Source organism: Ambystoma mexicanum, chromosome 3q (genome assembly GCF_040938575.1).
Source record: "Ambystoma mexicanum isolate Mex_15411 chromosome 3q, UKY_AmexF1_1, whole genome shotgun sequence".
Taxonomy (NCBI): Eukaryota; Metazoa; Chordata; class Amphibia; order Caudata; family Ambystomatidae; genus Ambystoma; species Ambystoma mexicanum.
In genome coordinates, this window is record NC_090926.1 from 10,222,469 (window position 1) to 10,248,565 (window position 26,097).

General features: G+C 45.9%; 1 protein-coding gene across 3 annotated transcripts in view; it reads right to left on the bottom strand.

Moving 5' to 3' along the window:
* CACNA1I (calcium voltage-gated channel subunit alpha1 I) overlaps window positions 1–26,097 on the bottom strand; it is a 1,993,092-nt gene that overhangs the window by 144,824 nt on the left and 1,822,171 nt on the right. For all 3 annotated transcript variants that reach the window (XM_069652938.1, XM_069652937.1, XM_069652936.1), the window contains exons 27-29: window positions 24,166–24,275; window positions 19,871–20,004; window positions 19,101–19,171 (exon numbers count right to left, since the gene is read on the bottom strand). In XM_069652938.1, the coding sequence (XP_069509039.1) occupies window positions 19,101–19,171; window positions 19,871–20,004; window positions 24,166–24,275 (315 nt within the window). The remainder of the gene's footprint in view (window positions 1–19,100; window positions 19,172–19,870; window positions 20,005–24,165; window positions 24,276–26,097) is intronic.

Consider the following 26,097-nt stretch of genomic DNA (forward strand, 5'->3'; position numbering starts at 1 on the left):
ACACATTTCTGGCATGTATGTCCCAAATACACAGAAGGAAGTTAGAGCCTTGATAGGTATGGCTTCTTACTGTAGGTTGTGGATCCCAAACTTCTCACTAGTGAATAAACCGATGTTGGCTTTGACAAAGAAGGGCATTTCTTCGCCATTGCCGTGGAACACGGAGCACCAGAAATCGTTTGATTTGCTCAAGACTGCATTATGCTCGGCACCAGTTTTGGGCACACCAAACTATGAAAAGGCCTTTGTGTTGTTTGTGCATGAATGTGATGGATGTGCTTTGGCTGTATTAATGCAGGAACATGGAGGGAAGAATAGGCCATGCAGTTACTTTTCTTCCGCCTTTGATCCTGCGAGCTGTCGCTGCTGCATTTGTAAAGCAGAGTTAGGGAATGGTCCTAGGCCACGATCTAACCCTGATGGTGCCTCACTCTGTAGATGTTCTACTGAACAGAACCCAAACGCAACACCTCACTTCCGCACGGTTGACGAGATATGAATTGATCTTGTTTGCTCCTCACATCCAAATTAAGAGGTGTTGTGTTCTTAATCCGGCTGAACTCCTACCTTTCCCGCAAGGTACTGCTTGTGGAGACGAAGAGTCACATGACTGTCTGTATACTACCGAACAAGAGACAAAGGGTAGTATTGATCTAAAAGACACTCCTTTGAACAATCCGCAAGGAGAGCAGTTTTGTGATGGCTCCTGCTTCAAACTTCCGGATGGTACATCCACAGCTGCTTATGCAATTACCACATTAAGCACAGTCGTGGAAACCAAGAGAATCACGCATAATTCTGCGCAGGCCGCAGAGATTATAGCATTGATCCGAGCTTGTGAACTTTCCGAAGGGCTCACAGTAAACAGATATACTGATAGTCAGTATGCCTTTGGGGTGGTTCACAACTTTGGGAGACTCTGGTCAGAGAGAGGGTTCTTAACTTTACATGGCACAAAAATCCAACATGGCTCCCTAATAGTACAACTGCTCTCAGCGCTTGCGCTCCCTACTCATTTAGCTGTCGTAAAATGTGCAGCACATCAAAAGATTACAGATGATATAGGAGAAGGGAATGCTTTCGCTGATCAGATAGCTAGACAAACTGCCACCGATCTCTTTACGGAGATGTACGTTTCAAGGGAGACTGTAAATGCCTATGCAATGGATGAGGGTGTTGGGTCTGTACGGGATATCCAAGCCGATGCCACGTTAGAAGAATCCAAGAGGTGGGCTGAAGGCTTGGGGAGACTCGATGATGATGGGTGTTGGGTGGACATAGTCGAAGGGAAAAGGCTACTCCCTGACGCTTATGTAATGATGATGGTCATCATGGCCCATGGTCCTACGCCTATATGTGCCCAGAAAGTCACAAAAATGTTAGAGAAAGTTTGGGCAAATGACAACATTTCGAAAATTGCCCAGCGCTATGTACAGGACTGCATGATTTGCCTGCAACACAATGTGGGAAAGGGGACATCAACTCCAGGGGGAAGTTTTGGGCCACCTTCTGTCCCCTTTGAAGTCATTCACTTCGATTTTATTAAAATGGAACGGTGCAATAATATGAAGTATGTATTAGTTGTCATCTGTGCTTTTAGTAAATGGGTCGAGGCTTTCCCTGTCAAAGATGCTACCACCATGACTACTGCGAAAACCATGTTAAAGGAGTATTTTCCTCGGTTTGGGCTACCAAGAGTCATCTGGTCGGACAATGGTCCAATGGTCCACATTTAGTCGCTGCTGTAATCCTGCAGATATGTACGGCATTACAGATCGACAAACGGTTCCATTCGGCCAGACGCGCTCAGAGCGCCGGACTAGTGGATAGACACAATGGTATCATCAAGAACAAGCTTGCTAAGACGTGTGCCGACACTAAATTAAAATGGCCGGACGCCTTACCGATCGTGTTATTAGCCATGCGTACAACCCCTCAAACTAAGACTGGGCTCTTTCCATTTGAGGTGGTAATGGGGAGAGCTGCCAATATCTGGAATCTCCCTAAATGTAGATCCTTGAGAAATGTTGAAAATGTACTTCTTTCAGATTATTACAGCCAGTTGACTAAAAACCTGTATTTGATTTATCACCAGGTGCAAGAGGCTTTACCTGTGCGATACGAGGGCCCGGGCCACAGCATACGGCCTGGGAACTGGGTGCTCATCAAGGCATTTGAGCGTTCTTCCTGCCTTGCACCTCGTTGGCAGGGCCCATTCCAGGTCCTGTTGGTCACACAAATGGCGGTGCGTGTCTCAGGCCGAAAAAACTGGACCCACGTGTCGCATGTCAAGAGACTTCTTCACCCAGTGCCACACGATACAGAAGAAACAGAACCCCTCGCTAACACTGCAACCAATGATCCCAAAGCAGTAACTAGCACTGACAGTGTATCGGAGTCTCTCTCTGAGCCCGCGAGGCCTGGGGAACCTGCCATTTTGTCTCCACACTCTCCAAAGGTTTTGCTTCCGGAAACTGTTGTTTCAAATTCTTCATCTTCACTTGCTCTTGATACGTTGCTCCCAACGGGAAATGACGACACATTGTTTCCGGATCAATCAGTACCAGGAAAAGCAAGGTACAATCTGCGTCCAAGAAAATAGATTTACGTGCACGGTTTTGCTGTGAATCGATTAGACTTGCGGCACGGTTCGGCCGTGCATTCAGAGAAGGAAAGGATCATCCAGGGCTTGTTTTTGCCCAAATTTGAGAAAGGGATTCTGTTGGCTAGGGTTGTGGAAGGACTAAGAAGTCGCGCGGCCGGGAGGTCGCCAGCTAATAACACTGGGGTTTGTCATTCGAAGACTACAATGCCTGCCACCGCTACCGCTCGTATGGGATTTGTAAATGATTGTGTGACCAACCGGGATAATGGACAAAGCACCTGGGCCCCAAAAACGTATTGCTGTGTTTTTATAATAATATTTGGTTTTATAATAGTCAGTGTCTTAGGTTTATGGTACATCGAGGAAACTCATCCTTTAGAGTCCTTGTTACCGACTGAAAATGTACCCACTGTTTCTACTCCCTTCGTACATTTGCATACTCTGTCCCCTAGGGACTCCCAGCATAGACAGAGGTACCATAACAATACTTTGTTACTTATCATGAATGCTACGCATGCCATTTTTAATAGGTCCAAGTGTTGGGTCTGCTCACATTTATCGCAACACGGGGATAAGAGGCTAGGTTGGTATATTCATCCTTTACCTTTGACAACTGCTTGTTATGCTTCTCTTAGAGCATTGTTCTTTGGCTGTTGGAACAATAGCATCTCGGGGAATTTTGATGGTACTAATTTGAATAATTTTGAGAAACATGTTCCGACTCCCCTGGCATGCTCGCTTTTTGCTAACAGGAGTAAGCTCAACGTTGCTTCTATTAGGCCTTCTGATAGACTGTCTCGTCCTTTTCAATCTTTGATTTCCTTCAAGATGGCTCCGATAGGCAATAAGGATGCCATGCCGCCTTCTTACACTGTTAAACATAGCCCCGATTCAGTTTCTTTCTGCATACAGAGGAATGGTACTCAGTCAATGGGAGATTTTAAAGGTTGTGCCAACGGTGCAAATTTGACTGGGGAAGACATACCTTTGTATGTAGGCAAACCTGTCTACTTTGTTTGCGGTAATGTAGCATTTCCATGGTTACCCGGGGATTGGCAGGGAACCTGTTATTTAGGGATCCTGTTACCTGGGGTGTTCATAGCTAGTACAGTAGAGGTTTCAAAGGCTCGTCCATGACGGGACGAGAATGGTGACACTCCAGCACAGGTCTTGGGAGATGTAGCAAAATCATATGTGCCATTTTGGGGGCAGATGGCGAATTCCGAAGATATCAGAAGACTAGTGAGAGTACTGGAGAGAACCATCAACCGGACCACGGACATACTCTATTATATGACATTAGAACAGAAAGCGATAAGACTAGTAGCGCTCCAGAACCGGAGGGCATTAGATGTCATTCTGCCTGAACGTGGTGGAGTGTGTAAATTAGTGGGGTCCGCATGCCAGATTCCTCCCCAACTATCTTCAAGGCAATACAGAATCTGCACGTCCTTAGTTCGGAAGTGCATGTTCCAGAGGGAAACTGGGATCTTAGTGCTTGGTTCTGGGACTTCTTGCGATCTTGGGGTTGGAAGGTACTTTTGGTCTTACTGATCATTTTGGGAATTCTGTTGTTCCTTTGTTGTTGTATCCAGTGTTTACCTAGTATATGTTCGATGCTAGGGGGATGTTGCGCACAAGTGATAGGTACAATAGGACATAAAGTATATGCCCCAGATAAAACGAAGGAATATGTGTTAAAATAAATTTTAGCGAATGATCTGATGGCAATTGATATTTACGACAGCGATTCAGGGTGCATGGACGATGATGCATGGAGTTGTTTGCAAGGTGATCAGAAGTAGTTTAGCACTTGGCATAGGCCAAAAGGAGGGTTTGTCAAACGGGAAATCATATCGTACCTCCTATTTCAACGAATATATGTATATTGGCCTACGCCAAGCTGCTTATAAGCCACTTGCGAAGAAATCCGTGTTCCAAGGTCCTAACCTTAGAATCAATGTAAGCCGCCATTTTAGGTCAATCCGCCATTTTAGGCTTTCTCTGCAAAGTCACCCTGTAAGGTAAAATGGTGGACGATGTCATTCTGAAATACAACATGGCCGTCTTGACCTCTGTGTGTAATTAATATGTAACTTGCCTGCAGGCCACTTGTTGGGGTCGTGAACTGAGACCTTGTCCTTCGCTGACCTGTGTATAAAGGATTACTCATGCCAATGAAACTAATCCGCGAGCATATGTTAAGAACAATGTATCCAAATACTGAACTAAGAACACTTGTTTAACTACATTGTATTAATGTTTGAGAAGACCTTTATGAGAAATCCTAAAATACACTGTTACCATGTAGAATTGTTGGCGAATATATTAAAGGCAAACCCTAAGCGTATAGATGTGTGAACTCGGCATGAACCCTAGATCAGTAATGTATTAGAGGAATATTAACCCGTAGTAGGGTTGGACATCATGTTTGTAAATGGTATAAAAGAGCAACAAATTCTAATGTAAAGCCCCACTCACTGAGCACACTGAACCGCGCTGGGGTTCATTGTGTTGTACTGAGGGCCGATAGCTATCCGTTACCTTTTCTTTGTAACCGTTCAGTATAAAATAAAGATCTTTGTATGTTCCTTTGTAACCCGTGTTCGGTGTATTTCCTTTTGGGCTACTCAGCCTCGATATTTTTACTTTGTTTTCACACCATCGTTTTGGAAACTCATCCTGTCCAAGTTGTGTTAGGAGACCATAAGGAGGTTCTGACCTTCAATATCATATGAGTTGCCCACTTTTCAGTCATATTGGGAATCTCTTGGCTGCAGCGCCATAACCCCAAGATTGACTGGAGAGCCAATACTTTGCGCTTTGCTTCCTCCTATTGTAACCAAAGATGCCTGGGGAATTCTGAAACTTCTGCTCAGCCTGGTGAGCAGACCTACTTCTCTAAGAAAACTGTCTCGTCGGTACCAGTCCAGTATCAGATCTTTTTGGAGATCTTTGAGGACAGGCTCCCAAACTCTGGCCACCTCGTAGACCGGAAGACTGCAGTATCGACCTCAAGGAGGATGCGCAGATCCCGTTTGGAAGGAAGTATCATCTGTCCATACCTGAAAAAGAAGCCCTCAAGGAATACCTCAGTGCCAACCTCCAAAATGATTTTATTTGAGAATCCAAGTCTCCAGGAGGGGCGTCTTTGTTTTTTTGTCTCCAAGAAGGGCTCTGCTGAATTAAGACCCTGCATAGACTACCGAGGGCTCAATCAACTTACCATCAGGGATCGATATCGTATGCCTCTGATTAGAGGTAGCCTGGAAGCAGTCCAAGTATCTAAATTCTTCACTAAAATGGATCTCAGAGGAGCTTATCATCTGCTAAGGATAAAGGAAGGGGATGAGTGGAAAACAGCCTTTAGCACACCACTAGGGCTGTACAAATACCGAGTGATGCCCTTTGGGCTTGTCAAAGCCCCAGCGGTCTTTCAGAGGTTCGTTGACAACATTTTTGCACACTTGTTATTCGTATCGATGGTTGTATATCTCAACGACATCCTGATTTTCTCCCCCTCACTCTCAATCACCGCAGACAGGTTAAGGAGGTACTTCACTGACTTCAGAAACACCATCTGTACACCAAACCAGAAAAATGTCTCTTTGAAGTATCATCTGTTTCCAATCTGGGATTCGTTTTTACCCCAGAAGGGGTTAAGATGGACCCAGAAAAGGTTAAGGCTATTCTCAATTGGCCTCAACCAACTAACATCAAGGCAGTTCAGAGGTTTTTGGGTCTTGCAAATATTTACAGGCGATTCTTCCAAAATGTTTCAGAGGTGGTCCTACCCATCACTACCTTACTCAAGAAGGGAGCTCTGTTTGCATTTACCTCAGAAGCACAAGCAGCTTTTCAGCAACTTAAGACTCTGTTTACCACTGCTCCTATTTTACTACAACCTGATCAGACTCAACCATTCATTGTAGAAGCTGATGCTTCCAGAGGAGCCCTAGGTGCTGTTCTCATTCAGGTGAAGGATGGTCTTGAACACCCTATTGCTTACTTTTCACACAGGCTAACACCCAGTGAAAGGAACTACTCCGTATTGGAGAAGGAACTATTGGCCATATGTCAGGCCTGTGAAGAGTGGCGACACCTACTCCAAGGAGTTGGCCACCCTTTCCTGGTACGGACTGACCACCGTAACCTGAAGAACCTCCAACTGATGGAGTGCAGGAATTCGAGGCATGCCAGGTGGGCTTACTACTTTTCTCATTTCGACTTTGTTATCACGTACATTCCAGGTTCTAAAAACGTGGTAGCAGACACCTTATCTCGCAGTCTGGGAGAGGATTGAGGAGTCTACCATGGTAATGTGCCACTGCTGCATAACAAGAGGTTTCTTGCCTTGGTCAATCCCTTTCTCCAGGAGGTACAAGACGCAACCAAAGCCTGTAAAAGCGATGTTCTCCCTCTTGACTTGAGGATTCAGAGTGGGAAACTACTGTTCCATAAACATGCTCTTTATTTACCTTCCAAGGACCTACAGACTCGAGCCATGGGCCTCATCACGAGTTGGGCTGTAGCCCTTAAATGCAGTGGTAACGGTATTACATCCGCATTTAAGGGCTGGGCCTATCACGAGTTGGGCGCTAAATGGGCTGTTTTACCTCCAGCCTTTCTCTGGAGGTGAAAATCCCCTGTTTTCGGCAGTATTACCGTCGGATGTATTAGCCCGCATAATTAACGCTGAAAATGCCCCATTAAATCCAATGGACCCAATAGGGAATGAGGATTTACCGTTAACACCCAACTCCTGATCCGGCGGTAATACAGCCGGACCGGTCGGTGTTAGGGCTATTACAGTCGGCGGTATTACAGCCGGGAATACAGCCCAACTCGTGATGAGGCCCAAAGAGTGGTGCCATGACTCACACATGTCTGGTCACAAGGGTCAAAAGGCCACTCTAGACCTCATTTCCAGAAGATTCTGGTGGCCTTGCATGGGCTTGGACGTGAAGAACTATGTCAAATCATGTCCTGTTTGTGCTTCCAACAAGGTAACTGGACAGAGGCCGATAGGTCTACTCCAACAGAAAGAACTGCCTTTGAGGCCTTGGGAACATGTATCCACAGATTTTATTGTCGACTTACTAATTTCTAAGAACTACACAGCTATTATGGTAACTGTAGATTCCTACAGTAAGAAGGTTCTTTTCTCTGCCCTTCAGTGTATACCTTCTGCACCCGAGACTGCCACTGTGTTCCTCAGGGATGTGGTGAGGCTACAGGGGTTACCCCGCACGATCATGTTGGATCGAGGAACCCAATTTACTTCCAAATTCTGGGTATCTCTTTGTGAACAACTGGGTATACATAGAGCCCTGCCTTCAGGATACCATCCGCAGACCAACGGCTAAACCGAGCGTCTGAATGCCAATCTGGAGCAGTACCTTCGATGCTTTTGTAACTCTGAACAGGATGACTGGTCGGACTACATCCCCATGGCAGAGTTTGCATACAACAACACTAAACACTCAGCTATCAATATGAGTCATTTCCTGTGTACTTATGGGTACAATCCTCAACACTTACCCTAGGGTGGATTTTGACCTACCAAATCCCCTGCAGTTGATAGTCTTCTTACCAATCTCAAACACATACATAAGAAGGCTTTAGGTTCCCTTGAGGAGAGTCGGAAGGTGTACAAACGGCTTGCTGACCGTGGCAGAAGGCCTAATCATGAATGGAAGGCAGGTACTTTACTGTGGTTGTTAACTAAATTCTTGCCTCGCTGGGTAAATTGCGGGAAGTTTTCTCCCTGCTATAATGGTCCCTTTCCGATCTCATCCAGGATCCACCACGTCACATTTAGATTGAAGCTGCCACATCATCTAAAAAGATTGCATCCTGTGTTTCATACCTCTCTCCTCAAAGCATACACTGATGACCCATTCAAGCGGAAATCTCGTTTGCACAAGACCACAACACCCCCTGATCCAGAAGAATAAGACTCGTGGACTCCAGATACAGGTGTGGGGTTCTCCAGTATCTTGTGCACTGGAAGGGTTACCCTTCTACTGAAAAGACATGGGAACGTTCGAGCCTTATCCATGCTCCCAGATTGGTTCAACACTTCCACTGGCTTCATCCAGCTAAGCCTGGAGGGGGCAGAGAAAGAAAGGGCATACTGTCATGCGCCGGGATTGGAAATGCTGGCGTCGTGGAGGATGCGTTAGTATGGCTGGAAATGGAACCATATTTGCCGGTCTAGTCTTCCCAGACGATGGCCGCCGCCTCTATTTCTAAAGACATTTCCTGTTGCTCAGCGCGTTGTATCCGTCTCTTGGTAACTAGCGCTTCGATTGTACTTCCCTCCTGTTGTGCCAGCCTTTGTAGCTCAAATTCTTTCTACCTTGTTGCTTTTGCCTCTCCGTCCCCTTTCGTGATTATTGAACTATCCTTCTAACTTTTAGGAGATTCTATCGGTTTGGTATTCATTGTATTATTTGTTTACTTTCAGTTTCTCTCTCTTGTTGTTCCGCGCCTTGCGGTGCTGTCTGTTTGCCTTTCCGCACCTTAGTGGTTATCTTTTTCCTCCTGACCTTAATTCCGCTTATTTTGTCTCCTTTGTTCACTAACTCACTCGTAACTACGTTACGAGTTTTCTGACTTCACTCAGCACCTGGTCCGGCTTCCTTTGAGGGTGTACCTCTCCTTACCATTCCCTCTCGCGGTATTATCTTTAATCATTCTTCCGCTCACTCTTTCCTAGCACTTATACTTTCTCTCTGTTCCATATTCTATCGACTATTCTTCTCCCTGATTTCTTCCAACTTCCTCCTTTCGATCTGCCTTTTGCTTCTTGGTGCTTCAGCTAAGGTTAATTACCTTTCTTATCTGTCTTCTCTGTCCGTATCATTTTTTTTTAGTTGCTACATCTTAGCTCCTTATTCTACCTTAAGCTTTTGGATTCCTGACTTACCTGGACTTCATTAGGATTGCTAAGCCCATTGTTCAGTAGGGCACTTCCAGTTGCATTTGTTCCGATCAATTCAAGAGGAGTTTCATGGACATGTATGTTCGATTACCACGCTCCACAGTTTCGTGGGATTCTTACTGTTCTCAAACTTATTTCAAGATTACGAGGACTACTACTTACAAGTTCTACTGCCACGGTCAGCCTTAACAACCACAACAGGGTTTTTTCTGCCATCAAGGCTTTTTCCCTGAACTTTTGGGGCTTGCTCATCGGGGTTCCCCGCGACCTGGGAACCCAAACAGGTCAAGGTGGCCTCCGAAGGAGCTCACCCTTATTTATATAAAATGAAGGATAAGAGGTCAAGGAGACTAAGAAGTCTTGAAACAGAAGGATTCCGAGACCTACGAAAGCACCTTAGATGAGTCCGGTGAGGAGGGGGAACGGATTGGATTATCTAGTCTTGACACATGGCTGAGAAGACCCCGTCTGACCAATCCCTACCCACCTTCCATGCTTGCTTACACTTTGTTGCAAGACCCAATGGTAGGGCACTAATCTGACATGACTAGTTGCAACATTTAGGAGGTGGTCACAGGAGGAGCCACCAGATACTGTTTAATCAATAAAAAGTAATAACCCTATATGTTTCCATATGTGGCCTACTGTACTAACCAAACCCAGTCTACCTTAGGTTTTTGCAATGTATTATTTATTTTTTGATGTCACTCCACCTTAAAACTCCAGGACAAGTCTGTAACCAGTAAGAAAGTATTGGAAAATCATGCGATATCCATAACTTGATCCCTGTTTTAAAAGCTTTCAATAAACAGTGAGTTTGTCACATTTTTGGACTCTTCTGTTTTTGGTGAGCGGGATTTCCCCTGAACCAGTTCCTCTTGCTTGTATTTGGGGAAATTAACCGACCCCATGCCTTTATTCATAGGAGAATGGTTTGAATCTGAAAACTCAATGGGGCAGTCACTCAGGTTTCTTATTTAAGAATGTTCCACCTTAGGCGGGTCCTTCCTTATGTTCCCGCTGACCTCCACATGGTGATTGGTGTACACTGGTTCCTTCCACTCTTATTAGGCCACTGCTCTTTATGCCGCTTAGGGGTGTCCTTCCTTATTTTGCAACACAGCTCCACCATGTCATTAGTGGTATGCTGGTTCATTTCACTCTTAATTATGCGAATGCTCTTTATGCCACTTATGCAGATACTTCATTATTGTCCTGCCGACCCCCAGTTTGTGATTGGTGGTGCACTGGTTGATCCCTTTCTTCATTATGCCAGTGCTCTTTATTCCTTATGTTCCGGCCACGCTCCACCATCTGATTGGGGGGTACACTGGCTCACTCACTCTTGATTTTTGCAATTCTCTTTATGCCACTTAGGGGGATCCATCCTTATGTTACTGCTGACCTCAACCCTGTGACTGGGGTCCACTGATTCATTCTACTCGACTATGCCTGTGCTCTTTATGCTATTTATTCACATCATTCCTTTTTTTTCAGCTGAACTCCACCATCTGTTTGGGCATACACTGGTCTATTCCATTCTTGATTATGGCAATGGTCTTTATGCCGCTTTGGTGGGTCATTTCTTATGTTCCAGCTGAGCCTCACAATGTCATTGGGAGTACATTGGTAAATTGCACTATTGATTATGGCAATGCTCTTTACGCCGCTTATGTTCATCCTTCCTTATGTTCCAGCCAAGCTCCACCATGTGATTGGGGAATGCTAGTTCTTGCCGCTCTTGGTTATGCCAGTGCTCTTAATGCTGCTTAACCAGTTACTTCCTAATGTTCCAGCTAGGCTCTGCCATGTGATTGGGGATACACTAGTCCACTCCACTGTTTAAAAGGACAGTGCTCGTTATGTTGCTTATCGGGGTCCTTTCTTATGTCCCAGCTGAAATTCACCATGTAATTGGGGGTGCACCATTTCATTACAATCTTGATTATGCCAGTGCTCATTATGGCGTTTAGGTGGATCCTTCCTTATGTTCCAGCTGAGCTCCACTGTGTGACTGCGAGTACACTAGTTTATTACACTCTGTCTTGACTATGGCAATGCTCTTGATGCCGCTTAGGGGCGGTTCTTTCTTATGTTCCAGGTGAGATTCACCATGTGATTGGGGGTACACTGATTCATTCCGCTCTTCATTATGCCAGTGCCCTTTATGTCTCTTAGGCAGGTTGTTCCTTATGTTCCAACTGAGCTCAACAATGTGATTGAGAGTAGACTGGTTCATTCCACTCTTCATTATGCCAGTAGTGCTCTTAATACTGCTAAACCGGAGCCTTCCTTATATTCCAGCTGAGCTCCACCAGTGGATTGCGGGTACGTTGGTTCATTCCACTGTTCATTATGCCAGCGCTCTTTATGCTGCTTAGGTGGGGGTGGTTCCTTATGTACCAGGTGAGCATCTCCATGTGATTGGGGGTACAACTGTTAATTTCATTCTTCATTATGCCAGTGCTCTTTACGCTGCTTAGGCGTGTGCAATAGCACCTGGAACTATCAAAGTGCCGAATGAGATTAACACAATAAATGTTCTCAGGCCCAAATAACTGGACAGACTCAAAGAATATGGCAAAATACTACTTTATTATCAGTTCAGTAAAGTAGAGAAACCTGACGCACAAACAGATTGTAGCTCACACACTCTCAATGCATTTCGGTTACACAAAAGGTTTTATACCTCAACATACATCAGCTATGACGTCATCCTACGTGACTAACAGTAAACACCTACTGGGTGGAGGGATTGGTTAAGGGAAACGTATATACCTATAGTTTGTGTAGTTTCTCTCCTCACATTCACCAGGAAGGTGCTTGAATCTCTCATTTCCCCACTACTTGGTGCTTTTCTAGAATATTCTCACTTTCTAGATCCTTTCCAGTCTGGGTTTCGCCCTGGCAGGGATACTGAATCAGTCCTTGTGAAGGTAGTGGATGATCTGGCATGGTTTGTGGACCAGGGTGGAGTCAGAGCACTGATTCTTTTACATCTATCAGCCGCTTTTGACACCGTTGACCACCCCACGCTGGTTGCCTGCCTCTCCTCGGTATACACGCATTTCACTGCAGTATTTTTCATCGCATGTTTTTTCATCCCCGTTTTTATTTCGAAAAAAAAACTCATTGTTTATTTTTTCTTTTTTTGGGGGGGTTACAAAATTAAATATATGGTTGTGGTTGTAAGGGAATAAAAAAAAAATAAAAAAAACGATGAGTTTTTCGAAAAAAAACCCAGAAAACAGCGATGAAAAAACCTGCAATGAAAAATACTGCGGCTAAATAACGTAGAACCCTCTCCTCTGCTGGCCTATCTGGTATAGTGCTCAAGTGGTTCAACTCCTTTCTCTCAGGTCAATCCCAATCTGTCTCCTTGCCCCTTTCAAATCAAAGCCAGCCCCTCTGTTGTGTGGAGGCCCTCAAGGCTCCAAAGTATATCCTATTCTCTTGAACGTTTATATTCAGCCTTTTCTTGGTATTATCCAGTCCCACAGCTTCCTATGCTACTCCTATGCCGACGACACACAGATCCTCCTTCGGCTCGATCTGTCCTGTTCCGACACTTCCGTTCGGCTTAGGGGATGCTTGGAGGTTATGGGTGAATGGATGTCCAGCAATTGGCTGACGTTAAATGCTGATAAAATAGAGGTGCTGGTTGTGGGTACAACTGATCCTCTACTGTACTGGACTTCTGAGTTCTGGCCCTCCAGCTTGGGTCCTAGTCCTACCCCTGTCACTACGGTGAAGGACTTAGGTGTTAAAATCTCCAACACTCTTTCAATGTCTGATCAGGTATCAGCCATTTGCCAATCAGGCAATTTTAAGCTGATGTTCCTTTGTAAGGTTCTTTCCTATATCCCTTCACATTTTCATGCTCCCGTAATCTCCTCTCTGATAATGAGCGGTATTGACTAGAACATGGCTGCGAGAGTAGTCACCCACCCACCTTATGGTGCTCACATGTCCCCTTCCTCCGCCAACTGCACAGGCTTTAAGTTGAGAGGAGGGTGTTGTTCAAGTCCCTGTGTACTGCACATCAAGCCTTCTATAAACAGAGGGCTGAATATCTCCAGGTGAAATTTCCCCCTATATTCCTTCCAGAGAATTTTGCTCCCAAACCTCCTGACTATCCAAATTCCCAGAACTAAGTGCTCCTGTGCGGGTGGATGAGCCTTCTCTGTGGCTGCATCTAAAGCTTGGAACACCCTACCTTATGCCTTGTGAGAAAAGGAGGATCATTTTATTTTTCGTTGAATGTTAAAAACGTACCTTTTCTAATCTCTCTATTACTAGTTTTGTTTCTTTTCTGGTTTACCCTTCTGGTCAGTGCCAAGATGCCTTTGGGTGAACTCGGCGCTTTACAAATTCATATAACATAACATAGTATCATTGGATGCCTCTTATCTGGAAGGCACGCCTTAAACAACCTCTAACTACTTAAAATACTGATAATAGCATAACAACAGCAGCGGAGATGCTTTTGCAACAATGTGTGGTCCTCCATTACATAGGCCCTCATAAGGTGGTTGGCACTCTCTTCCAACCTTGGACATTCCACTTGTTAGCAGCACATAAGCAATTGAACCAGGTGCAAGAGAACAACGTCAGACAACTGCCTTTCTTAGCTAATTAGCCTAGCATCTCTCATCAGTTAGAGTTGTAGTTGTCCTTGCTGGCTGTTCCCTTCCTCAGAACTTTAAAGGGAGTGAAGGTACATTTCTATCTTCGTCTGGAGCTTTATGAATAGGCCTTGTCTTCTGGTCTAACACCACGTGTGAGGAGACCATGAGTTTTTCCATTCTGTCCTTTTATTTAGTTCTATTTGATTCAATTAATTGGATACTATTACTCTTCTTGGCCTCTGAAGACTTGGTTGCTCCATCCTGCATGTGCTTTTTGCATCTTTGATTGTACAATGCTCGGCACTCACAATTATTCACTCCTTTAGTTAATCTAAGAAAAATATGTCCTACGTACATGGCTTATCCTCTTTGACTTCTTTTGTGCCATGTAGCTACTCTTGCTGTGGCATCCTTGATTCTGAGCCAAACAAATACCTGTTGTTCTTGCAAAAATCTGTATTCCTGCACCTATCAGCTCTGCAACCTTGCTTGTTTTCCTTTCAAAACTTCTCACTTACTTTTATGCAATGTAGACTTCCCTTTTCTCAATAGGGCTGATTTACTCAGATTATATTTCCTACTTTAGCAAGCTTCTAAGTTGTCTTATCTATGTTGCGTTTCTGCGTATAGATACCTTCTACATCTCTTGTCACTTATCTTCTAAGTGAGTATGGTTTTCTTCATATACCCATATATGTTTATTCCATCACGTCATTCACATCTTCATTCTCTATATATACATACATCGAGTTCAGTACGTCCTCATATCTTCTCTATGGCATGACGTCACTTCACATCTGTCAGGCTTTACTTATAGCACTTCTATGTCTAGTGGTGTCTGCAGACTCATGTCTATCGCATCAGTTTCGGGGATACATTTGATACGGTTGTCTAAGTGCATAATGCCTCTAATATCTCCAATGTGGTATTGGGATGACACCGGGTGTCATGCACAGGGTTTTCTTGCTGTTCTTCCAATATGTTGGATGTGAGAGGACGAGCTCTATAAATGATGTGTACATCTGCCTTTCTACAGGGGGTCCTTTCTAATGTTCCAGTTGAGCTGCACAATGTGATTGGGGTACACTGTTTCATTCCACTCTTGGTTATGCCAGTGCTCTTTATGCCACTGAGACGGGTACCTCCTTATGTTCCAGCTGACCTGTACAATTTAATTGGGGCTACACTGGTTCATTCCCCTCTTCATTGTGCTAGTGCTCTTTATGTCTCATAGGCAGGTCTTTCTTAATTTTCAAGTTGAGCTCCACCATGTGATTGAGGGTAGACTGGTTCATTCCGCTCTTCATTATGCCAGTGCTCTTAAAGCTGCTTAGGGGGGTCCTTTCTTATGTTGCAGCAGAACTCTGCCATGTAATTGGGGAACTGGGGGGCACACTGGTTAATTCCTCCCTTCACTACGCCAGTGCTTTTTATGCCGCTTAGGTGGATCCTTCCTTATGCTCCCTCTGTCCTCCGCCATGTGATTGACGGTACACCTGATAATGATAAAGTGCTCTTTTTGCTGCTTAGGAGGGTCCTTCCTTATGTTCCAGCTGAGCTCTACGGTGTGATTGGGGGTACACTGGTTCATTCTATTCTTCATTATGCCAGTGCTCTTTATGCCAATTAGATGCCAATTGGATGGATATTTCCTTATGCTCCCTTTGCCCTCCACCGTGCGATCGGGGATACACTAGTTCACTCCACTCTTCATCATGACAGTGCTCTTTATGCTGCTTAAGAGTTTAAGGCATAACAGCTGCATTGCTGCTTCACCCGTGCATGTCTCGGGAGGATAGCTCAGGGGCAACAAGCTCGTCTTGAAGCATGACGACATTAGCAACAGAGGTTCGATCCTGATCCCTGGGTGGACGCTTAGAAACCTCTGGGTATTCAGCACGTTACAAATAACCAATAATACAATTATAACCAGTACACACAGCGCAACAGCGGTTATATACTTGGTCCCTGTTAAGCATGTACTGAATGTGCTATGTTTTGTGGGGTCCTCTACCAATGCTCTGTGGTGATTTTCCAGGGAGATTCAAAAATGATGGTGGTTGAAATGAAAATGACCATTTATAGCATTCCCCTCCAATAGAGGTATTTTCTCACAACATCCCCCCAAAATACAGTGAAGCAATTCTCAAAAAAATGGTCAGATCATACAGCCCTAAAGATAAGCAGTGTATTGGGCACTTTTACTCCCTGAAAATAGACAATTATTTAAAAGACAGAATATTTTAAGACCAGACCCCGGAGGGAAATACAAGACATTGAAAAGTGGTCATGGAAGAAAGACTCTTGTCACAAGGTGAAACTATTGAGAGGAGCAGCTTGAATAGAAGGCATCAGCGAGGCAAGTAACTGGAAACCTGGGGAGGTACGGGGGAGAAGGTGTGGGGTCGGAATAGGTAGGGATGGATGTCGGGGGTTGGGGAGAAAAATGTTGGGGTAAAATTGATAGTGAAAAGCACAAGGGGTGTTGATGTAATGGTTACACTTGGTTTGGCAATGTTAATTCGCTAATAAAATTAAATATATATATATATAATTTTTAATGAATATTGAGTAAAATACTACTGAAAAAAGTAGTAAATAGCCAGATGAGAGACTGGCTCCTGGTTAGGTGTGGAAAAAACAAGTAGGTATGCGCGGGCACTGCTTTTTTACTTTAAGTTCGTATAATTGCTAGCACCTTTCCTTGTGCGATTAATGGTGTCCCCAAGTGGCCCAGCATACACTATACTGGAAAGAAGGCAGAACAGAAACCTGTGTCGGATGAAAAGCTTCCATCAAACCTTGGGTCGCCAAATTGCAGTGAAAACTACTGAGGCATGTTTTATTCTTTCATACAATACTATATATCGAAAATAATTAGAATTCCATCTGTACAGATAGACAAAAGTCCTTTATAGTTTGTCGTGTGGCTTTTTTAGTCTCAAAGTTCATTTTAGTTGAAGAAGCAGGATTCCTGGCTAGGCGTGGCCCGGCAGCAGCACACGTGGCGCGAGGAAGACACCTCCATCATTACTGCCTGAGCTCAAATGCATCTCCTCGTGTGCATCAATAACTCGATGAAAAGAAATATTAATTATAAAGATAGTTCTGTTCTACAGTTAAAACATATTTTTACTCACTACTGACCACCGGGAATGGGACTTACTTTTTGAATCCTTAAAAATAATTGTACTCGCAACTTTAAAAAAGATGGAGTAAAATACTCCCACTCCCGAATGTAACCTGCAGCACTGAAGGCATCACGGGACACCGTGCACAGCGGGGTTTCGTGAAAACGGCCCAATCAGTGGCGGTGGTGGTGTTAACATTAGAGGAAAGCAGATCGCAAGTACGCCAGCAATGCCTCCTGGGTTGATAAGAAAACCCGGCCCCAAGATCCCTCCGCCCCCGTGTGTGTTGACAGAAAACTCGGCACCTTTTCACTGTTGTTAAATTCGATGTAATGCTTTCTACAACACTTCTGTAAGAGACCAGTGCAATCGGTTTTTTCAAACATGATTCCAAGTTAGGGGAGTAAAGGATGGGTATGGGCAGTGCTTAAAGTGGGCCGGGGCCTGCCGGGGCCCCGGCAGTCTCCAAAAAGTGGGGCTGAGCCGGGGCCCCGTCCCACCGCCCGCAACATTGGCAGGATGCATTATCCCGTCGCGGCCGCAGCCGAGACGGGAGATGCATGCGCCTGCCATGAAGTCAGGCGATCTGACAAAAGTGGCAGCCAACCACAGCGACGCTGTGACTGGCTGCCACTTCTGTCAGTCATAGTAACTGCATCTGGTGACCCCTCACGGGAGAGGTCACCAGAGGCAGTTACTGTGCCTTTGTTTCCCCAGGTCGCCGAGGCTTCTTTAACCCTCGGCGAACCTGGGGATTCCTCGACATATTTCGCGGTTCATAAAAGATGGCTTTGAAAGTACTCATTTCAAGCCATCTTTTATAAAGCTTTGCCGACGGACAATTTTGTCCGTAGTCAAAGCTTTATAAAAGACGGCTTGAATTGTGTACTTTCAAAACCATCTTTTATAAACCCGAAATGTTTAAAAAAGATGGCCTGAAAACTAGGCAAACCGTAGGGTATACACACAAATATATATAAATGTTATATATTTGTGTGCGTACCTTACTATGGTGTGTGTACTGTGCAAGCCATCTTTTCTAAACATAGAAATATGTTACATATTTCTATGTTTAGAAAAGATGGCTTGCACAGTACGCACACAAATATATAACATTTATATATTTGTGTGTATACCCTACGATTTGCGTACTTTTTAGGCCACGCCCTCCCACAAGCCACGCCCCCAAATGAGGGCCCCCCCTCGATTTCTTAACCCACTTAAAGCCCTGGGTATGGGGTGAGAGAAAGATCAGCCGAGTGAAGGGTAAGAACACACAAGAGCGACAGGGAGAAAACAGAAGAGTGGCAACGTTTGGTAAAGATGCGAGGAACATACTAATAATGCACGTGTGGTTTTACATGTGGTTTTCTAGCGGAATGTAGCTGTTTCTTGGCACTCTCTTTCAGGTGTGTTAGTAGTACTCTATTTAATTATGACGTCCGCTCTCCTGTATATAGTCCGGAAGGATGAGAGGCTCAGCCAGACCTGGCGAGATTGCGATCTAGACTTGCAAGTTCAACCTTAGATTTCAGGAGCAAGCAGTTAACTCACTGAGCTATTTTAGCTGTAGATACAGGTCTGGGCACTGAGGCAGGTGATGCTCAAGTTCTAACTCCTGGCCAGTGATAGGGTTAGGATAAAGCCCAGGTTCCGAGAGAATGTGGGGTCTTGGAAGGACAGATTCGGGGCGTTGCACATTTAGAACCTCAAACTGATCTCACTACACACTCGCAGGCCCACCCTGCTTAGACCCCCACCTCTATCTAGTCCCAGAGTGTCCCCTTTACCTGCGGCAGCGCCTGCACAACCGTGTCCAGAAGGGCTCGCATCCCCGTCGCCATCTTCAGCAGTTTCAGCACTGAGGGAAAAGCAGAAACACACGCTTAACTTCCACGAAAGGGCACAGGGGCTTAGCTTCTGGTGCAAGGTGGCAACTCCAGTCCTCAGCGCACTGTAGTGCAGGGCAGTCGGGTTGGGCTGTCCGGGTTTGAGGCTATTGCTTAAGGGAGGAAAACTTCCAGCACTCAGAGCCGGAGGGAAATAGACATTAAGTTGGTGCAGTAGCGACACCCAGTAGCCAGCGACAGTATGGCATAAACTGAAGTCCTGCAGGGAGCAGGCAGGCAGTGCGGTACAGTAATGATGCACGGGGGCCTTGTGGCCAGTCACAGCATACATTGGCTGAAACCTGGGGCGCTTAAAGGGGCAGACAGATGGAAGACTGGTGTGGGCTCCCACAGGGCCTGTTGGGGTATGAGATCCTGAAGGATGCTTGCAGCCTGGCCCCCACCTGGCAGGCTTCTCATAAAGACATTTATTTATTTATTTGTATTTATAAAGTGCGCAATCGGCCCTGGGACATCGTGGCGCTGTTACAGAAGGCTTGCTTAGGGAACATGGTACAGGGAGCAGATACAGTAAGACATGCGGCCGTGAAGTAGCCACACCATGCATTTGCTGGCGAGGGCCATGAAAAGGGTAATGTCATTGTCCAGAAATCGCTCTCTGACATGGAACGCGAATGGCACCGGCATCAGCCTGGCTGCGGTGCCCTTACCTCTTGCAATGCGCAGCACGCGCATGATGCGGATGATGGTGGGGTTGATGGGCAGGGCGGCGCTGATTTCGATCTCCTCCAGTGTGATGCCCATGACCGACAGCAGCACGATGGCCAGGTCCAGCTGGTTCCACCTGCAGGGGGAGAGGCAGGAGAGAGGGGCTTGGTCAGCATTGGGTGAGCCAGTACTTCAGTGCAGCACGCGGTACTCAGGGTCTGAGAGGAAGTGAAGCTAGCAGTGGTCGTGTGGCTGCTTGGAGAGTGAAGCACCCCAGAGTTGGCCGTGGGTTGGGAAGGCTGGACGAACTTCCTCTAAAGAGACCCAAAAGTTGGATGCCCTGTGAATATTCATGTGCCACTTTAAGGAGGTGAAAATCGGCCCCACCACATGCACCTCCATGCCCCTCTCCCACCTCCACTGATCCCCATGGCATCGCTGCTCCCCTACGCCTGCACCCCAAGTATCTGTTAAACGTCTTTTCCATGTCTAGCACAAATGTGCCAGGAATAGATACACAGTTTAAAAACTCCCTCTGCCCTGAAGGAACCGGCCAGGCCACACTAGGGCAGTGGAGGTGTAATAGGTGCCAGTGGGGGTGGTCACAGCTTGCCTTCCCTTCTGGGCCCTTATTTTGTTCCCCTTATTGACATTGATCTTTCTCAGGCAAAAGTTTGAGGAAGTTCTAAAAGTTTGCAGGGCACTAAAATACCCCAACATTCGGGTGATTCTATGTGTGACGGATGAATATTGATTTCCAAACCATCGATCAGCCCCAGACTTCTAATACACCAGAAGGGATCTGAACAGATTGAAAACACAAGCAAATTATAAACCTACTTGTCCAATTTTGGTAACGTGGACAGAACGACAGGCTTATCCCTGCAAGCACGTGGATCTTTGCTTATTTGCAACACAGCGAACAATACAATTATTACCCAATGATTAAAGGGATTGTCCAGTCAAGGTTGTATACAAATATTTACTTTATTATTATTCCAACAGACAGTTCTAGCACACTACAAAATACAACCAACCCTGGAAAGGAATGCACAGGACAGTTTCAAAGAAGGAAAATGGATGCACTCTGGATACTAACAAGAGAGTAGTCAGTAAAGTAATTAATTGCAATAGTTCAAGGATACTTAGTTTCAACAGAAAGGGAGCAATGGGTCATAAAATGTCACTATGGGCCTTTGGAGAAGGACTAGGTGGACAGAACCACAATGTGCCTTGCTCAAGACGGGAGACAGCTGTGGGTATCAGGTGGCAGGCAGTTCGGTTGGCGAGGTTGGACGGACGGCTGCAGGCTGACCTACACAGCGTCTCTGGGTCAGGAATCGTTGTCTCAGTTCTGGTCGGTGGGTCTGAAGCACTGGTCGAGGTGCCTCGGATGTTGTTAGGGACTACAACGTTACAACAGTCAGCGGTGCAGTCCCTTGCAGCTCGAGGGGCTCGACAATTTCCTTTAAGGCGGACGTCGGTAGTTGCTTGTCTATGCATCCCTCCTAGCTTCTTCACTGGGCTCGTGTCTTCCTTTAAGGCGGACAGCCCAAAGCTGAAAAGAGTGTTGCAGGCAGCTGCCTTGTCCTTGGTTTAGGGTTCAGAGACTCTCTGGCACTTCCCACCTAGGAAGCTTGCTGCAGAGCCTAGAAGCGCACAATGTGTGATGGCTGGATACCGGTTCTGGAGCTGCTGGAGCGTCCTCTGGATTCAGTTTCTCCCTCTGTTTCCTGGTAGATGTTCAGAAGCAGAGCGCGCTTCCCTCTTGGAGGTCCTGGCCTTCCTTCACTGGTGGAAGATGTAAGGCAGACTGTACATTCAGCCAGAGCCCAATGCTGAATTCTTCTCATTACTCCTTGCAACATCTTCAAGTGATCTTCCCAAAAGAGGTGCTGAGCCCTCTTTTAAAGGCAAATGGGCCACAGTGATTGGTGTAGGATAAGCCTACCTTAATGAACCAATCATGGGTCCCCTCCAACTATCTCCTGTATGTATGAGGTCATAACCAGAGTGCTTTGCAACAGAAAAGGTAAATGGGTGAAAACATGTAATACTAAGGCCCACCCATCTTCCTGTCGCTTGTAGATCAAAGGGTCACTCTCGCTAATGGAGCTCTCTGTGGTTACTGATTAAAGCAGCAAAGTCTCCCTTGAAGCTTCGGAGAGACCAGACTTTTTGTCTCCATTAAATCACATACTCCTACCTTCAGAATGGGGTCCCCGTGCAGGGATGACTACTGCAACACACAGTCCTAGACATATTTCACTGTCCATTGATATTAAGGGTGTGAGCTGGCTTCAGGTTGACACAGTGCATATCTACGGTTGTTGGGGTTTCCTGTCTCCTTTGTTAGCCTCTGTAGCCATGCCCGATGTGGGCCTGTTTGAATTAAACTCTGATTAGTATGCAAAGCTGCCGCCAGCAGCAGAGCTAACAAAAGAAAATGGCGGATCCATGGAGCCTTTGTTAGTTAATTAGGTTGGCCATGACAGAGGGATGTTTTGCCCTCCCCCTTCTGAGAGGACATGGTGTAATCCTGGCTGTCATACCCCAACTAAATATGACAGGGGGTACGATGCATGTAGGCTGTGTCCACCCAGAGTACACAGGTCTATGTATACGTTGTGCAGTGAGCATAGCAAAATGTGTGCAGATTAGCGCCACACAATTTCCAGAGTTTTATCTACCACCATTCAATTTCTTTTAAAATTTAAAAAATCTCAAGTCGAAAGCACACTCAGCGTGCAGATGGTCGAATTCCTCACACTGTGTCTCCCCGAAGATGTTCATCAGCTTTATATGGGAGACAACAGAGGCTACATCAGGAAAATCCCACTCAGCATGCACTATGGCACTGCATAAAGGTGTCTGCTGGGAATTCGCGTTCTAGGTCCCTGTCACTGTGCGCGGGGGCTGCTTCCCTTCATTGCCAAACCCCTTATTGAAAGTCATTGGTTCTGATCCACAAAGCGGTTCTCCCTTCAAAATACGTTTTGTGAATCTGGCCCATTGTGTGTGGTCGCACATACATGATACGGTTGGCAAATACTGAACACATGAAAGGCATTCTCCAATTGAAGGGTTTTCTACCGTAGCATTTTAGAACTGGGCAGCTGTAGCTGGAGTCTCCTAATCTGTGAGTGAATAAAGGTGACTGGTCTGGAACACTCGCCCCTAGCCCAGACTCCCCCACTCACATACATGCATCTGCCAGCTAACCCCACATGCAATCGGGTTCCTTTCCCCAGGGTGATCCTAGTGAGCCATGGAATACATGCTATGATAACTGCACTACTGCCAAGGATTGCCATCAACTGCCCATGCACTTCTCTGTAGCCAGCCTGCCCTCTCCCCCACCCCTCCACCAGCACCTCTTGGCACCTGGTTGATCTAATCTACCAATGCACACGAGGGGAATGCTGTGAAGCCGCAATGTTCTCCCCCCTGAGCGAGCAAGTGGGGTGGGCTGGAAGAGTTCACCCATGTTGCAGCACGCCCTCACGGTGCTTCCCATGCACTTGTTAGTTCCCTTGAGGCCTGATGCAAGGATTCATGCTGTCCCAATCAATGAGACCCCCCTTGGCAATGAGACCCGATTGGATGTCATTACAGCTAAAATGGCACCCGTGGGAGGTACTCACAGTAGTAGAAGCACATGAAAGTTAGCAGGAGAGATGCTTTGTGTGGCTGATGTTTCCATGACCCACCTAGATCCGTGCTCCAACTGCTCATGGCAGCAAGGAGGCAAGTGAGACAGGGGGTGCTGCTTCTATGTGTCTTCAAAGATGTAGTAGCCCAAAGGTGTGCCAACCAAAGGGGACAGAAGCCCTGAGCTGTGCTCCCATGTGCAATTCCTGCTCTAAGAGGCTTGTCATTCTTTCACTGCGTAGAAAGCCCTCGTCGGACCACCCTTTCAATAGCAAACGCTTGTGGTCATCTTCTCTTTCCATGACACCATGGAAAGCAAAGACAGACTTCAAGCTCGTCACAGTGCGAAGTACAATAAGACTGATTATTAGTCCGGTGTTTGTGCCGTCCAAACCAACCAACAGTAAGGCAGTCAAAACGATAACTGAGGAGTGAACATTTTCTGGGCAGAAATGATATAACATTCTCAAACTTGGTTCACCTGAAGACTGAAGTGTATGCACCGGGCCTAGAGAAGTGTGCCATAGAATGACAGTGACGGGGAGCCACAGATGCTCACCAGAAAGGTGTTCACATCCCACAGCGGATCCAGAGAGGCCCCTCTCGCTCGATAAGTGCTCACCATTCTGCCAACCCATGTACCCACCTGTCTTTGAAATAGCGCCGTAGGCCAAACGCCACCAGCTTCAGCACTGCTTCCAGCACAAAGACTGCCGTGAACATGTAGTTGCAGTACTTGAGGGCCGTCTCCAATGACTGCAAAGGGGTAAAAAAAAAAAAAAATAGGGTGGCGGAAGGAGAAGACAGAAAAAAGACATGCAAAGTGAGACATGGAAGAGGACGGCATGCCACACCAGGAAGTCATCGAAGAGGCAAAATGCTAGACTGCGCTATAGAATGTAGCAAAAGTACACATATGTACAAGACGCTCGATGGATATGGGGACCCATGGCTTTCTAAAATCACACACAAACCTTAACAGGAGCCATTACTCAGGGTACAACACACACTGGACTGCCTCTTGGTGCTTATATAATTGGTGTTTTAATAATCCACTCAATGCCCTCCATTAATGGACCTGGAAGGAGGAAAGATCTAACAGAATGTGATCTCCTTGCATGCCATTTTAAAAAAAAAATCTCCACAGCAGGTGCTCAACCAACTAAGTTATTGTATGAACTCACAGTGTGTTTCCCTAATATTAATATACATTCACTCTCCTTCAACTCGAATGCTTCTTGATTTGAATGAGAAACACTGTACTTCCAATTTGAGCGATTTCCCATGTAGGATTAGTCTTAAAAACAAAGCCCACGACATATGACGAAGTGTAAAATAGAAACTCGTGAAATGAAAAGGGTGGCGGGCGGGGTAATGCAGGAGTGAACAGCGAGGACAAGAAACTTAAGATAAGAGAACACTGTGAAGGAAAAAGATAACACTTAACAGGAGACCTAACATGGTCAATAACGGTGGTGAAGTCTGATGCACACAATTCGGGAATAAACAGGACAATTCGGGAATAAACAGGGAGATTGTTCTTCCAGTCAGAGAAAGAATGGGAGGGAAGAAGGAGGTAATTTAAACAAATAATATGGCAGTTAAACAAAGGGAAAGACAAATGGCACGTGTGCCAAACTGTAGTTGTGTTATTTGCAGATGTATGGAAATATAGAGGAATCGGAGGGCACAAGTACAAATGGTAGAGAGAACAGAGGCACATTAAGAAAGGGGGTGAGGAGGCAGGAAATATGAAAGGGGGAGAGAATGGAAGAATACACACTGCGCTGGGCGAGGGGTAGTGGGGTAGAAGGGGACTAAGAATTAAGGAAGCGGGGGTCAAGTGGTGAGAAAAGCGAAGTATACTAGATTAGAGAAGTGAAGATGAGCAAAGTGAGGTAAAATACACGGTCAGTCACCAGGAGATGGGAAAGTGACAACTAAAAGAAGGGCCCATACGGAGAAGAGAAGGGGGTGAAAGAAGCAAGGGAACAACCCAGCCAGTCTAACGGGCGGAGGGAGGTGCACTGACTGCGAGAGGGAAGGGGGCGTGCAGAAGGCACGCCACAGGGCAGATCTACAGACGATGGCTCCCTCCACATATTCTCACGGTAACACCTTCCTCGTCATAGTCCTGCACAGCTGCCTGCTTCTCGCTCCGCAGCTGGCATTCGATCCTTGGATCACTCAATGCATGCCACCATGGTTAACTGGGGCAGACATTATCAAGAACATTAACCATTTTGCTTGATTTTAAAAAAACATAATACGTATAATTAAAGAAGTGTATTTAATGTTATTCCAAACTCAATTAAGACAATGTAAAAAAGGGTAAAAGAGGATACAAGTAGAAAGACAGAGGCCCGAGTACATGTATAGGCCTCTTTTAGTAGTTGGCCTGGTCTAGAGAAGGGGGCCACCACGAAGGGTGAAGTGCACGGGGAGGGAAGGGAAGTTCGTGAAAGTGTGACAGACTCCGCAGGACAGGCGAGTTTAGCAAACGCCGAGTAAAGAGATAGTTACCAGCTGACAGTAAAGACAGGAACGGGCTGAGCACGCGGGGGTGGCGGCGGGGTGG